The 16,288-nt window shown below is 41.5% G+C and overlaps 1 protein-coding gene across 2 annotated transcripts in view; it reads left to right on the top strand.

Annotated features, from left to right (window-relative positions):
- MTAP (methylthioadenosine phosphorylase) overlaps positions 1 to 16,288 on the top strand; it is a 204,324-nt gene that overhangs the window by 186,543 nt on the left and 1,493 nt on the right. Inside the window, exon 8 of one of the 2 annotated variants that reach the window (XM_033919475.1) lies at positions 5,915 to 6,683. The exons of the other annotated variant lie outside the window; for it this stretch is intronic. Within the exon in view, the coding sequence (XP_033775366.1) occupies positions 5,915 to 6,235 (321 nt within the window). The 3' untranslated portion in view covers positions 6,236 to 6,683. Of the gene's footprint in view, positions 1 to 5,914; positions 6,684 to 16,288 lie in introns of those variants that run through there. 2 annotated transcript variants of the gene reach the window in all.

Below are 16,288 nucleotides of genomic sequence, written 5' to 3'. Positions count from 1 at the left end.
AGCCCTTTATTCGAGTTTCCATAATACAGAGCTTGTTGGGAAAACAAATCTTTCCTAGCCAGTTGTGAGGAAATCTCATTATATTTGTATTTAGCTTACTTTGTTCCCATTTGACTATTAACTTTGATTCCAATTTCTTAATACGTATCTTGTTCCAATTTAGAAAATTCTGATTTAAGTTGTTTCCTGATATATGTTGAATATGAAATGATCTTACCCCTTATGGTAGCTTTAAACGCATCCCAAATTGTTTCTGATGAGATTTCCTCTGAGGCATTAATTTGAAAATATTCTTCAAGAAACTTTGAATCCGCAAGCAATGTATTATTAAATCTCCATACAAGTCTGCTTGATTCAACTTCATCAAACTTCAATTTAATCCAAACCACCATGATCTGATAAACTGATTGGATCTATGGTAGCTTTTGTTACATTATGTATTAATTGATCTGAAACAAAAAATATAATCTATTCTTGAAAACGATTTATGAACCTGAGAGCAAAACGAAGGATCCTCCAAATATCTCTTAAACCACAAGATTATACCAAATTCTCTAAACACATTGACTTAATTAACCTACTAGGGCTTTTATCTGTCAATGGATCCATAACAGCATTAAAGTCCCCTTCTGCTATTATTTTAGTAGCAGCCAGTGGTAATATAAGCTTCTGTATTGATGTAAAAAATTCAGCTTGATTAGAGTTAGGGGCATAGATATTCAACAGCGCCAAAGAATTATTCCCCAAGCTCATATCTACATGTACCCATCTTCCTGAAGGATTTATAGCAATTAAATTAAATGCAGCTGTACATCTTTTATGAACCAAAACAGCCACCCCCGCCTTCTTTCCTACAGCAGGAGCAAAAAAAAAAAACCCAACAACAATGTTTCACCCATCCTTCCTCCAATTTCTTTGATTCTATATCAGATAAGTGTGTCTCCTGTTAAAAAAAAAAAAGTGTGTCTTGTTGTTTCAGGAAATTAAGTGTTTTCTTCCTTTTGATCGGGTGGTTTAGCTCATTGACATTTAATGAGTAAATTTTAAAATTCATCATTAATTATATCTAACTGTACTACATAATATAACTTGTCCATCCTGTTACCCAATATCCATGCATTTATACCTATACACATCCAAACAATAAATAAAAATCCCCCCTCCCTTTTAAATAAAATGAGTGCTTGAAAACACCCATATAGACTAAGAACCTTAAGCCCCCCCAGACAATATCTAAAATTACCCTTGTATAATCAAGAACAATGTGTGTTTTAATTTATATATCCGTTGTTAATATATATTTGATATAAGAACAGAGAGTTTAAATTAATATTTCTTAATTAAAATAAGCAATAACACAAATTACAACTGCATTAAAATATCATACTCCTTTAGTGTTAAGCATATCACTAAAGAATTACATAAAATTATCATAAAATGTTTAAGAATACCCAAACATTAAATAATATATGTTAAATAACCGAATAATTAAATAGACTTAAGTGAATCATTGAAGTATTATGTACTTTGTATAAATATAATTAGTAAATTCCTTTGTATTAAAAATGTTTCAAAACAAGCTTCACCCTCTTTACCTTAACATAAAATTACTTCTTTAAGAAAAAGAATTTCATCATGAAAGCGCAATATTATCTGACCATGTCAATTCCCAATCTTTGTTTTCCTCTAATTCATTTATTTATTTTTTTTTCAATGCATTAAAAGTTATCAATCCCTCAGTTGTATTCAAGGTTCCTGTCCGGCCTCCACACATTCCAGATCCACCCAGATACATCCAACTTCTACAATAACCCTGCTTATTCATCTTACATACCAGGGCAGATCCGGAAATCATGTAGAAACCAGACAGGAACCAACAGTCAATCAGATCTTTCAATATTGCCATTACTCTCTTTATTGATTTTAATGCTGTAAGTTCTTATCTTGGACCTCACATTTGATGAACTTACATTATACTTTATGCACATTTCATTTCATCTTTCATCAGGACTACAACGATATAAACCATGCACTTTTACAAGTTTATTTTATCATCTTGTTTTCAGTAAAATAAAGAGTCCTAAAGATGATTTTTATATTACATCAATATTACAGGTATATTTTCACCCAATGACACAGTTAGTATATTTAAATTGCAGGAGTAAGAAATGCAAATCAGATGATCAGGGATCCCTTTATAGATTTCATTGCTCGATCTATTAAAGAATAATTAAGTATATGAAGGGGAAGGTCGAACATTATATTTACAAATATGGAGCAATCTACCAATTAGTGATCCAATGTCAAGGCAATCTTTTGGTTCTCCTACCTTCGAAGAATTTCTTATATAGACCTATCTTTCCCACTCTCAGCATTGTGTCAGAAGGAAGTTGCAGGATTGATCACCTTCCCATCTTCAGAGCCAAAGAGACAGGAGGCTACAGTTGCTGCCACAGCAGATTTATTACGGAAGTAGGAAGAGCTTTATAGGAAAGTATCAGAATGGACAGGATGGAGTAGGAGCTTTATAGCGGGACAATCAGAATTGCTGTAGGTATGGCGCCCATTGCCTAGTATCCAGCTAAACACCAAAGATCACAGGATCATGTGTTCAAGGAATCTCCACAAGTATTTAGAGTCAGTCCCCAGAAATAAGCATGCATTCATGTATGTGAAAAGGAGCCACTCCTCTGTCCCAAGACCGGCTGCTGCTCAGTCAGTGATGCATTTTAAAGTTACTGGTGAATGAGAATAGCAGAAGAGGCACAAGAATTGGGGCTAGTTTCAATCTGGACATCAATGCCTTGGAGGCAGGAGAAACTCAGGTCTTCTTTCTTCATTCTCAGCTCTGATTGAAGGCCAGTGTTCTTCCCAGCCCTGCCCTACAAATGCTGTGCTCAAAAAGCGGAAGACAAGCCCGTCCAGGAGCGTGGGGTCAGGGATAAAGGGTGCCCGCCTTCCTTGCATGGAAACAGCCCCGATCTCTCTGCACAGGGATCAGTCTGTACGGCTGCAGTTGAGCCGGTGTGTCGAATCGGCAGCCACACAACAGGGGATATGTATGCAATGCTTGAGGAGACACAGTTTGAAAATGTTCATTTTATCAATAAAACTTGACTGAAGAGCCGAAGAGCTATAAAGGAGGTGCCGAAAATGTTGATTGAAACAGAGCTGCTTCCTCATCTCAATGTACATCACAGCTTGCACATGTATATGCATTTCCTGTTACGGATATCTCAACCGTCCTCCTTGCTACTTCACTTCCTTTCCTCCTAACTCTTTTGATTGGTCATTTACATTATCAGCAGTTTTTAAGTAAACAGTGTGCTTCCATTCATCATAACGTTGCCAGTTAAACTGTTAATAATTAAACAGCTGGAGGAGAGTTAGGGGATCCAAGATGGCGATCTGAGACAGGACGCGCTGAGCTGCGTGTCCCAGGATTGTGCCTTTTCAATTTTCTTAACGGTAATCACTTACTGTGATGCCGAAGAGACGGGGCCGGAGTGCCGCTTCTGCCTCGTGGCGTCCTGGAGCCCCGGGTCTCGGGAATATTCAAGATTTACTGCGGCGCATGCAGGAGGTCGCAGCGACGTCGGATGGCAGCCCGCTGACAACACAGGGAGGCGAAACCAACGTGGATGTTCCTGGGCCCGACACCACACTGAGCCCCGACGTTAGGCCACCGCCCCCGCAACCCCAGATGACCAGCTCTCCCAAGGGCGGGGAAACCCCAGATTCATTGGTTTTCTCCTCTCCAGAGGCAAGTAATGATCCATTGGAGAGCTTGGAGGCTGGGGCCCACTTTTCTAGGGCCCCCATGGAGATATCTGGGGGAATATCATCTCAACATGAGGGGGAAGGGCTGAAGACATCCCCCGAAGGACTTCAGAACGGTGAGAACTCTACATTTACACAAATTTCAACTGAATTGATTAAACCTGCAGAAGTGACTTTAGACTCTATCTGGGACTTAATGGCTGGTTTTGTTAAAAATATTACTCCTATACTTCAACAAATTGAAGGGAAAATTAAGGAATATGATAAGGAATTGAAGGATTTAAGAGAAGAAACGAATACTTCTAACTCATCTGTTCAAAAAATAGAAAAAGAAATAGTATCATTGAAACAAATTCAAGAGGCCTTAGTTAAAGACAATATTAGCCTAAGGAAGAAGACTGAAATGCTTGAGAATAATTCACGCAGTAATAATTTAAGGTTAATTAACTTTCCAAGACTTGAGTTAGTAACACCTAGAGATATGCTTAAGAGATATCTAGTAGAGAACTTAGAGATACCCGAAGATTCATTACCACCATTTTCACGGGTTTATTATTTGCCTGATAAAGAACAAAATCAACAACTAAAAGAAAAACCTTCAGATCAAGAACTTCTAAATATATCACAGATCTTAGAAACATCTGAGAAGGATTTAGCATCACCAGCCACCATTATTATTACTTTAGCTTTGCCAATTGATAAAACATGGTTGTTAAAACTTTTCTTTAAAAATAGACAAAAAAGCTTTCTTGGTTATAAAATACAAATATTCCCACGGCGCCGCCGTGAATTTCTTCTTCTGAAACCTGGGGTTTTATCTTTGGGGGCAACCTTTTATTTGAGACATCCGTGTAAATGTATTGTATATCACCGTACTCTTAAATATGTGTTTTTTGAACCATCACAATTGACAAATTTCGTGGCTATGTCTCGCCTGAATGTTAACAATCTTTGAACCCTATATTTAGGATATTGTGACCCTATCTCAGTGCTATAGTTCTCAGTTTCTTTTATAACTTTCTTTTTAGATAATTTCGCCAATTTTCTATAATTCTTGGATCCTAATGGTGGACTTGAGCATAAATAGTATATTTGTTTAATTTAAGATTTATATTGCTTTGTATTTGATATCTATCCTATTCTTGCTTTCTGTACAAGTGTAATACTTGAAATTTAAGTTGAAAATAATAAATAAATAAATAAAATAATTAAACAGCCAAATTCAAAATTCTCACATTAGATCTTTTTGATCTATTCTTCAGATCCTCCAGCTGTTTGGATAAATATTGTAACTCACTGTGATCTTTTTGGCACTGCACAGTAACTGCTTCAACTGTCACCTTTCTTTTCTCCATCTGTTCTAAGCGGTTGATAGAAATTTCCATTTGCATAGTCAAATTATAAACTTCCTCTCTTAGTTCAGTTAATTTCACTGAATTTACTTGTAAAATCAACCGCATCTACCTTAATTCTTCCATCATCTCTTTGTTATCTGGACCTTCCTTAGGCAGAGGGGCTTTAGATGGTGTTGTTGGCTCCGGTTTTTGTCTCTTTGATTTTACACCTGCAGAGAAAGCTGAATCTACACAAACTTGCTTCATATTTGCCATAAGTCTTCATAGTCTTTAAAGCTTCAAAATAAAGGTAATTTATTCGCTGTGAGCTGAAAAATTTTTGAATAAAGAGCCAGTGATTACCTGTCCATCCCTAGCGCTGTCAAGCTTCTAGAATCCTCTTCTTTAGATATTAATGAATTTGCAATTTAATAGTTGTGGTATTTCATGTCTTATTTGTGAAAAGAAAAATTTTTTACAGAAAAAAGTGGGTAAGTGATTACAGTGTCACTGAATGAACTGTCCCCAGATATGGAATGCTTTCCAAGATAATTACAAATAAGGTAAGCTATTTCTGAATCATGTTATTACAAGAATTAATAGACTCCTCATTGATGGGGCACAAATTAATATTTGTGTATTAATTGTATTTTGGTAATTTTATGGAAACAACTAGTCAAGTAATTAATCATATGTTATAATGCATTGCTGTTAGGGGAAACAGAAACCAGTGAAATATGCCGTTCCTAATTTGAGACAGGTTCAAATGTCTTTATCCATTGTTTTATTCAATATTACAGAAGCAGAAAGAAATGTCGTGGCACAAGCATCTGCAGAACCCCATTCCTGAATTCGATTTCATCTTACGGAGACCACAACAAGTTCCACAACAAGCTCCACAGCAAGACAACCGGAAAAGAAAGCGTTATTCTAAGACTGATCCTGTGACTTGGGGACACATTAAAAGCTTATGTGATCAAGCCGTTCTCACTTTGAGACAAAATGAAAAGGACACGACTCCTGAAAATTTTACTGCTGCTATTTTTGCACAATTAACTTATAATTCTCAGTCTCCCTCTTCCTTCTCCCATGGAATCATGGGAGCAAAGAATGCAATATAACATTTGGGAAAAAAAATAGCAGAGATTTCCGGTAATGACAACTTTTGCTTACAGCAGAGCATAGATGCACACACTTTGTTAGGGTCTTGTTTAATTCCAGTGTGTAAAGCATCAGGTGGAATAGGAGATATTTCCCAACTAACCAATTTTATGACTGAAGATGAAGTATTATATACCATGTTTACATCATGGGGAAAAGTAGCCCTAAAATTACCCTGGGATGCCATGACCATTTATACCCCCCTTTGTAGCAAATCATAAAAATCTGTCATGTGCTAGGGTACAAAATTGTACTAGAAATATGCATTAACACAAAGGATGATTATACAGTGGTACCTTGGATTACAAGCATAATCCATTCCAGGGGCATGCTCGTAATCCAAAATGCTCGTTTATCAAAGCAAAGTTCCCCATAGAGAATAGTGGCAACAGCAACGATTGGTTCCAGAACCCGGGGTATGTACCTGTCGGGGCTGGGTGCTGCAGCGCCGCCTCCTCCGTCCGTCATGAAGAACAACCCCACAGTGCCGCTTCGGGGGGGGGGATGCTTTTAATGTGCCAGCCGCCGGAGAACCTGCAGTGCCGCTTCAGAGGGATGCCTCCGCCGGCCAGCCCTCCACATTGGATGCCCCTTGCATACTGGAGAGCCCCCACCCGAGCCCACGTAGCCGAGCGCTGCCCCACCCACACGCCGCACACGACACGCACAATGCCGATGATTGACGCTGTGCGCGTCACACGCAACACACAGGGGGGACAGCACCTGGCCGCACAGACCCAGACAGAGGTCCTCCAACCTGCAGAAGGCACCCGGGACATGGAAGGCTGGCCGGAAGACGGAAGAGGAATCCCCCGAAGAGGCGCTTCCTGGACTGTAAGTGCTCGTTTATCGGGGCAGTGCTCGGTTTGCGAGTCAAAAGTTTGCTGAGTGTTTTGCTCGTCTTGCAAAACACTCGCAAACTGGGTTACTCGCAAACCGAGGTTCCACTGTATGTTGTTTCTTATAAATTTTTACCTTCTGTATTGAGTGGCTTTTTCTAAAGTTGACTTGGCATAAGTCTTATTTTGAAATTGTAAGTTTTGTTTTTTCTTTCTTTTGCTTTTCCTGTTCTTTGTTATTGATGTAACAAATATTAATAAAAAATAAAAAAAGAAAAGAAATTGCATTAACAGTGGACTAGCTTTATGGAACTGTTCGCATTTTGTAAATATTTCATATATTAATGCTCACCTTGTCCTGCCTGCAGGACGGTTTTAGACATGTGGAAAGCGAACATGGAATTACATTCTAGCTAATTTGGCACACAATACCCAATGCTGCCTAAGTAGATTTGTGGCAGCATTGGTAAATAAAAAGCAATTGATTAATCCCAGGACTACTAAAGAAAGACGCTCTGTCTCTTTAACCTCTAACAGTTATGTATTAGACCAGTGTTTTTCAACCTTTTTTGGGCAAAGGCAGACTTGTTTCATGAAAAAAATCACGAGGCACACCACCATTAGAAAATGTTAAAAAATTTAACTCTGTGCCTATATTGACTATATATAAAGTAATTCTCTTGAATAGGAATCAAATAAACACAAAGAAAGTATTTTATAATTACTTTATTATGAAATATTAAGTAAACAGAATAGTGAAAAATTATAAAATACTTTATTCAGTGCGAAACCTGGGCCTGTTTGGCTGAACACAAAGCTGATATTCTGGCTGGAATCGAAGAAAGACACACACGTAGCTCTTCGTCAACAGCTCTCAGTCTCTCTCTGTATTTGGTTTTTATAGCATACAAAAATAGACAAATATACCCTCCATCCTTTTTATTAAACCACAATAGCAGTTTTTAGCGCAGGGAGCTACGCTGAATGCCCAGCGCTGCTCTTGACGCTCATAGGCTCCCTGCGCTAAAAACCACTATTGCGGTTTAGTAAAAGGTGACCATATTGTAAAATATAGACAGAGATATAAATTCAGAACTGTGCATGGTAAGTGAAGGGAAGTTTTAATTTCTGGGAATTTACCCAGTTAACTATTAAGTTATTTGGGCAAATTCCTTTGAAAACTGTGGTAATACTGCCTCCACTTTGCTAAATTTAAAATAAAATCATTTTTCCTACCTTGTCTGGTGATTTCTGGTTGCACTTTCTTCTTCTGACTGTGCATCCAATCTTTCTTCCCTTCTATCAGCCTGTATGCTTTCTCTCCTCCACACCTCATTCCCTCCCCCAACTTTTTCTTCCTCTCTCCCTGACCTTTCTTTCTTTTTTTCTGTTTCTCTTCTTTCCTTCTGTTTCCCTGCCTGCCCCCTTTCTTTCTTTCTCCCTGCCGTTCCCCAAGCCACTGCCGCTGCCATCAGGGAACAGGACCCACCAATGGATAACAGGCCCCAAAGCCGACGCCGACGTATGCTCTCCCTGACGTCAATTCTGCAATCGGAGAGGAAGTTCCGCCCAGCCAGGCAGCGATTGGCTGGCCCGAACTTCCTCTCCGACTGCAGAATTGATGTCGGGGAGAAGAAGACTTATCGGCTCGATAGATTAGATCGCCAAGACAAAGTGAGTCCTGGGTGATCGACTCACTTTGCCTTGGCGAGCTACTGGCGCCTCTGCCTCGGGCCCCCTGTCAGCTCCGGGCCCTATCTCGCGGCACACTAGTGTGCCGCGGAACAGCGGTTGAAAAACACTGTATTAGACAACCAGTGTGATAGTAATGTCGACTTGCTATCCAAAGCTGAATATATCTCTTTGGCTGTCTCTTAAGTTGGAGTACTTGGGTTAGCATTATATAATCATAAAACTTTAGCCCGATTAGCTTGTGCATTAGCTAAAAACATTAATCATTCCTCACACGCACTTAGCTTGCTTAATCAAGAACAAAATGAAATACGGACAGCTGTGTTAGACAACAGAGCAGCAATAGATTACCTCTTATTATTACATCATCATGGTTGCAAAACCATTAAAAATATGTGCTGCTTTAATTTAACCGAGAACAGCAACAGTATAAAAGAAGTGCAAATTCAGCAACTACATGAATTGGCCTCTAAAATGCATCAAGATATCTTACCACAGTGGTGGAATGCTTTATGGTCCTGGTTACCAGCTGGCCAATGGATCAGGGTCGTTTTGCTATCTACTCATTGGAATAGGTCTTTTGATAACTCTCTGTTGTTTTATTCAATGCTGCCTTCTTTGTTTGCTTTATGCATAAGTCCATGTCATGATCGATATCCCGAGCAGATTTGCCTTACTCTATAAAGCCCTTAAAAATAGTAAAGTAAGGGGAAATGAAGGGATGCCATTCTGAAACAGGGCGAGGTCAGCACACTGATTTCTAAGCCCCTGTGAAAGAATGCTGAATCATTCCCTCTCTCCCCTTTACCTGTCACAAATTAACCCTTATCTTAATTAAGCTGTCCTTATTTGGAAAGGACATCAGCTGACAGGCATTGCCTACGTGCAAAGTTGAGGGTGACGCTATGTAAATGCATGTGACTTTGTATCCACCAATCATTAGACATGTAATCGAGGGAGTTACTATGATGTCATTAGTATAGAAGCATAATAAAAGAGGTTCGGAGCTTGCCACGGCAACGCTTCTGCCCGGCTCTTAGCCTTTGTGTTTGCTGTGGTTCCATCCCTACCCACCTGCCGCGCTAGCCGCTAATGCCTCCATTGAGCAGGCGGTAGTTTTTTAACCGGCCATGAGGGTTAGCGTGTGATGAAATGTCCTACGCGCTAACCCCGTTAGTGTGGCTTGATAAAAGGACCCCTTAGGAATCCTTTTTATCAAGCTGTGGTAGGGGTTTAACGCGCATTAAACCGCCTGCCGCGCTAGCCGCTAATGCCTCTATTGAGCTGACGTTAGTTTTATAGCCAGCCACGGGGGTTAGCGCATGATGAAATGTCCAATGCGCTAATCCCACAAGCGCGGCTTGATAAAAGGACTCCTTAGTGTGGTAGTTGTATTGACATGCTCTATAAGCTTATATTTGCTTTAAAAATTAGTTTATTATGAGAAACATTTTAGGTGAAAAACTGTGGAAAATGTTTAGGGCTCCTTTTACAAAGGTACACTAGCGTTTTTAGCACACGCACCGGATTAACGTGCACTAGCCGAAAAACTACCACCTACTCAAGAGGAGGCGGTAGCGGCTATCGCACGGCATTTTAGCGTGCGCTATTCTACACGTTAAGGCCCTAATGCACCTTTGTAAAAGGAGCCCTTAATGTATATGTACAGGAAAAATCTGTTTAGAATGTGAAGTTCATGTTTTGATTTAATTTGCAAATCTGCCTGGGCATGCATATAAGATTAATGTATGAGCGAGTGCAAGCATCTGATTGGCTAGCTGGACCTCTGGCAGGAGAATGTGATCAGCAAAGACTGTTATTAGGGAAACAAACTATTTTTCCGTTAGTGATGAGGTCTTGTGTGAGAAAGTATCCTATGAAAGTGGAGAGATTGAGAGAAATAGTGTTTGAGTTTGTATGTGGTTGAGTTACTACATTTGGTGAACAAGAAAATTGATTCTGACAGAATTGAAGAGAGAAAAAGTGATATTTTACTAGATTAGAGATGTTCAAAATCAAGTTGTTAAAAATTATATCCAAGTCTGAGTCAGTGTTATTATCGACAAGAAGCAAACAAGCTGGAGAAAATTCAGTAGAATTTATACCAATTTTCTTTGATTTTTGATTAACTACTAGTATTAAAGTCAACATTGTGTTTAAAGCTGGAGAGGGGCTAGGATACCTAAAACAGGGCCATAAGTTAAACAAAAGCATTTGTCAGTGGAAGTCATTGACTTAGGAAAAATCTGCCTTGAGTACAAACACATTTTTTTTTTTGGGGGGGGGGGTTGTTTAAATCAATTTCCAAAGCCAGGCAGCTGTATTCTAAAAGGGTGCTGGGCTGTGGAATGCAATGAGTGCTACCCAGTATATACCAGCAAGGCTGAGTGAAAACAACTGTTGTGAATGGTGCTTTCTTATAAAAGGGAAGTCGGTTACTGGCAGAGGTAAATTAAAAATTATTCTTTTTGTTTACTTTAAAACAATTTTTTATTAATGATAGCAGATAACAAATCCGGAAAGGAGAACAGTCAACATAAATACAAATAGGGGGGACATTTGGAAAGAAGTTTCTTCGGCGGGCATTGCAGCTTTGTTGGTTGAGAATGGGTAAAAGTTCTTTTTCGTTGGTATTATACACCTCAGGCTTTGGCTCGTTGGCGTGGGGGGGCGAGTGCTCTTTGCTGGAGGGGCTGTGGGGAGGTGGGTACTTACCTTTATATGTGGTGGCAGTGTGGGAGGGTGAGTGGGTTTTGGGCTGGGGTTTTCTCTCGGGTGTCCCGGATTAGAGAATGACACGGGGAAAAAATCTGTCCCCATCACTGCACCGTCCCCGGCCCACCATCCTCTGCACCGCCCCGTCACCGCCGTTCCCTTCACCGCCCTGTCACCGCCATCCCTTTCATCACCCCGTCACCGCCACTGCCATCCCATTCACCGCCCCGTCACCATCTCCGCAGCATCCATATAAGCCTCAGTACTGCGAAAAACCATGAAGACAGAAGAGAGTTCTGCCACTACTACTACTGCACTGAGAATCTGTTTCAGTGCCTCTGCCCTGTAGTAAAAACAGAACATAAAATAAATCAATTAACTTGTCCTCCCTTTCAATGACGTGTCCCCCATGTTCACCTATAGCTCGAATCAGGTCAATTGTGCACACTAAAAATGCAGGAGGATCTGGAACGTGAGCGCAGGCAGGCTGTGATACAAAAAAAGCAGACACCCGACCGACTGCAGTGTTCCGCCATCTCCCTCCCTCCATCTCACCTTAGATGTAGAGTATGCCGGCTTTCTTTTTCGCCCAGCCGCATGTACAGGTGCTCATTTGTTCAATATTCTCCTCTGACGCAACCGGAAACAGGAAGTTGCAAGAGAGGAGAAGATTGATCAATGCGAGCGCGGTTTTTTGAACGCATGCGGCTGGGCGAAAAAGAAAGCCGGCATACTCTACATCAGTGTTTTTCAACCTTTTTACACCCGTGGACCGGCAGAAATAAAATAATTATTTTGTGGACCGGCAAACTACTAGGACTAAAATTTTAAAACCCTGTTTCCGCCCCATCTCCTCAAGCTCAGTCACCTCAGTAACTATAGAAAAATAGACAAATATAGTGCAAAATATAGACAGCAGATATAAATTCTCAAAACTGACACATTTTGATCACTAAATTGAAAATAAAATCATTTTTCCTACCTTTGCTGTCTGGTGATTGATTTCATGAGTCTCTGGTTGCGTTTCCTTCTGTCTGTGTATCCTTTCTTTCATTTCTTTCTTTCTGCACTCAGGCCCAAGAATTGTCCCTTTCTATTCCCTCCCTCTTTCCTTCCCATGTCCTTAGTGCCCCTTCCTGTCTTTTGTGCCCCCAGTGCCTCCTTCCCATGTCTTTAGTGCCCCCAGTGCCTCCTTCCCATGTCCTTAGTGCCCCTTCCTGTCTTTAGTGCCCCCAGTGCCTCCTTCCCATGTCTTTAGTGCCCCAGTGCCTCCTTCCCATGTCCTTAGTGCCCCAGTGCTTCCTTCCCATGTCTTTAGTGCCCCAATGCCTCCTTCCCATGTCTTTAGTGCCCCTTTCTGTCTTTAGTGCCCCCAGTGCCTCCTTCCCATGTCTTTAGTGCCCCCCGGTGCCTCCTTCCTATGTCTTTAGTGCCCCTAGTGCCTCCTTCCTATGTCCCTCTCACTGCCTTCCACACTTTGTCCCACCCCCACCCCCGAAGTCTGCCTGCCTGCCTGTGCCTGTCTACCTTTCTCCTTCCCTAGCCAAAGCCAGCCTGCTGCCTCCCTGCCGCAAAAAAAAAAAAAAAAAAAGCCTCCCTTCTTTTCCTCTTCTCTTACCGCCATGCTGCAGCTGCTAAAGCCGGAAGTCTTCTTTCCGACTCAATTCTGATGTCGGAGAGGACATTCTGGGCCAGCCAGGCAGCGATTGGCTGGCCCAGAACGTCCTCTCTGACGTCAGAATTGACGTTGGAAAGACTTCCTGTCGGCTTTAGTAGCTGCAGCATGGCGATAAGAGCAGGAGAAAAGGAGAGGCTTTTTTTTTTTTTTCTTCGCGCGGACCGGCAGAAATTCAACCGGCGGTTGCTCTTCAGTTCAAAGGTGAGGTGGAGGGAGGGAGATGGCGGGGCCGCGCGTTCTTGATTGCCTCACTGCGGGGACAAGTCCATTCACCACTCCACGGGGCGGTGAATGGCCTTGTCCCCGTCCCGCAGAGGCCACTATTTTTTGTTCCCCGTTTTGGCGGGTTACCCGTGGCTAAACGTGGCTAGCCGTGGGTAACCGCCACCATGTCATTCTCTATCCCGGATCCTAAATTTACAGATTCCGGTTGATTGGCGGCATGCCCTTTTGTATTGGCACCAATTGGATCTTGACTGGGGAGAGTCTTTGTTTTGTAAGTTGGTTTTCACTGCTGCCCGGTTGGCTTTAGCCTCCTTATGGAATCAGGTGCAACCTCCCACATGGCACATGGTGGAGCAGCGCTTGATTACCTGGCAGCTTCTTTACCATTTGACGGCTTTACGGCATGGCAAACAGCATGGCTATGCTTGTATTTGGCGCCGCTTTCGGGACTCTGTAGGGGTTAGTTGGGGTGGAGCTGGGAGTTGAGTTTGGGGCTTGACTGGGGGGACTTGTGATGGGGAGACCCTATTCCTACTTCTTTATTTGAGTTGGGTTAGGAGACCCTTTACCTTTTCTGGTGCTGTGGGAACTGTGTTTCGTCCCTGGGGGGTGGGAGGGGGGATTTTGCTGTGTTATTGCTGGTTTTGTAGTTTGTTCTTGTATATTCGTGGATATTGCACATGTTTCATTTGCTGGCAGCAACTTTGGTGTTTTCTTTTGCTGTTATGTGCTGCTCATTGTTATTGCTGCATATTTCTGTGTATATTTCAATAAAAGCTTTCATTCAAAAAAAAACATAAATACAAATACTGTAACAGTATTTCATTGATACAAGACCACCCAAAATCGCCTATCATCAAATTTTGTAACTGTAGAGGATTTAACAAACCCCTCACCCACCTAAAAGCCTACATCAGATCACGAAAAGCAAACCAAGCCAGAGAGAGAGAAAAAAAAATATAGGGGGGGGAGTTCATTCCACAGTGGCACAAAGATTAACAAAGAATGATATGGTCTCCCTCCCCAGGAGACGCGATAGCCAGATCCTCCTCTCTTCAACACCGGGTGTCAAAAAGAATTAAGAATAAGGCTTCGAGCTCGATGCAGTAAAGAATGTATGTAAGCTCCCCAGGTTTTCAAAAAAGATTGTTTTTGTTTAATGGAAATATACATCTATTCATGCTCCAGCAACATAAGGGCATGGAGGCGTTTACGCCAAGCCCAGAAGGAAGGAGGGTCAGCAGTGGTCCAGACCTGTAAAATAACCAGCATCCCGGCTTTCCGAACAAAAAGCTTGTTAAAACGGGTAGTAAGCTGGAAGGCCTCATATTTATCCAAAAGAAAACTTGCCAACGAAAAAAACAATACTCTGACCCAAAAGTGTTTCTAAGTACCAGACCACTCACCGCCAGAATATTTTACTACTGGGTATCTCCAGAAAGTATGAAAAAAGGATTACATCCCCAGTTAACATTTCTTGCAGCATGACGAGTCAACCAAACATGCTTTAAACAAATGCTCTTGGGTAAAATAAGCGCAGTAAAGAACCCGGAATTGACATTTCCACAATTCAGCACTCACCGATAGAGTAGGAATACGCTTAATATGACACCCGAAATCTAAACCATCAGGGGAATTGCCAAGGTCCAAACCCCATGTGCCAAAAAGTGCCTCCCAGGACTTCCCCACCGAGAAAGTGTGTAGCTCTCTGTGTAACCAAGACACCAAAAGACCCACGTCGTCAGAACGTTCAAAAAAAAAGACTGTAGCTTTGTGTCCAGCTGCAAACTTAGGGCTCCCGCATCTGTATTCTTTTTGTTTAATATGTTGGCATTCAGTGATGGATAAATTCAAATCTCAAATACCTAGATAGAATGTACACCTACTGTATATACAGAGAAGAGAGGGAAGTAGTATCTTTTTTTAAGTTATTAAAATCAAGTCAGTAGGGACATCGCTGGAGACATGTTTCCATAAGACGAGAAGACATGGGCTCCTGTGTCAAGCAAGAAGAACAGCATACTCAAGAATGAAAAGAAGATATAGAAATGTCATGGCAGATAAAAGCCAAATGGTCCACCCAGTCTGCCCATCCGCAGCATCCACAAGCTCCTCCTCTCCCTAAGAGATCCCATGCTTTCTTGAATTCAGACACAGTCTTTGTCTCCAACAGCTCTACCAGCATATTTCACACATCTACCACTCTTTCTGTAAAAAAGTGTTTCCTTAGATTACTCCTGAGCCTTCACCTCTTAACATCATCCTATGCCCTCTCTTTCCAGAGCTTCCTTTCAAATGCGCATTTATGCCATGTAGATATTTAAACATCTCTATCATATCTCCCACCTTTCCTCCAAAAGTATAGATATTGAGATTTTTAAGTCTGTCCCCATATGCCTTATGACCAAGACCATTTTAGTAGCCTTCCTCTGGACTCCATCCTGCTTATAACTTTCAGAAAGTGCGGTCTCCAGAATTGTAAACAATATTCTAAATGAGGTCTCAGCAGAGTCTTATACAGAGGCATCAAAACCTTCTTTTTTTTCTCTGGTCATACCTCTCTCTATGCACCCTAGCATTCTTCTAGTGTTCGCTGTCACCTTTTCAACCTGTTTGACCACTTTGAGATCATCACATGCTATTAACACCCAAGTCCCACTGCTCTTTCCTGCACAAAAGTTCTTCATCCCCTACACCAGTGTATCTCAAACTGTGTGCCTAGGCACGCTAGTGTGACTCCTGAGATTCCAAGTGTGCCGTGGCACACTAAGGAGGAAGAGAGGCGCCTGCCAGCTGACCTCCCTATGCGGTATGGCGCCAGCGCTGCCCGATTTGCTGAAGTCCTACTAATTACAGAAGCCTGT

The sequence above is a fragment of the Geotrypetes seraphini genome, chromosome 1, assembly GCF_902459505.1.
Source record: "Geotrypetes seraphini chromosome 1, aGeoSer1.1, whole genome shotgun sequence".
Taxonomy (NCBI): domain Eukaryota; kingdom Metazoa; phylum Chordata; class Amphibia; order Gymnophiona; family Dermophiidae; genus Geotrypetes; species Geotrypetes seraphini.
Note: the sequence above shows the minus strand (reverse complement) of the source record. Positions and strands in the feature narration are given on the sequence as shown.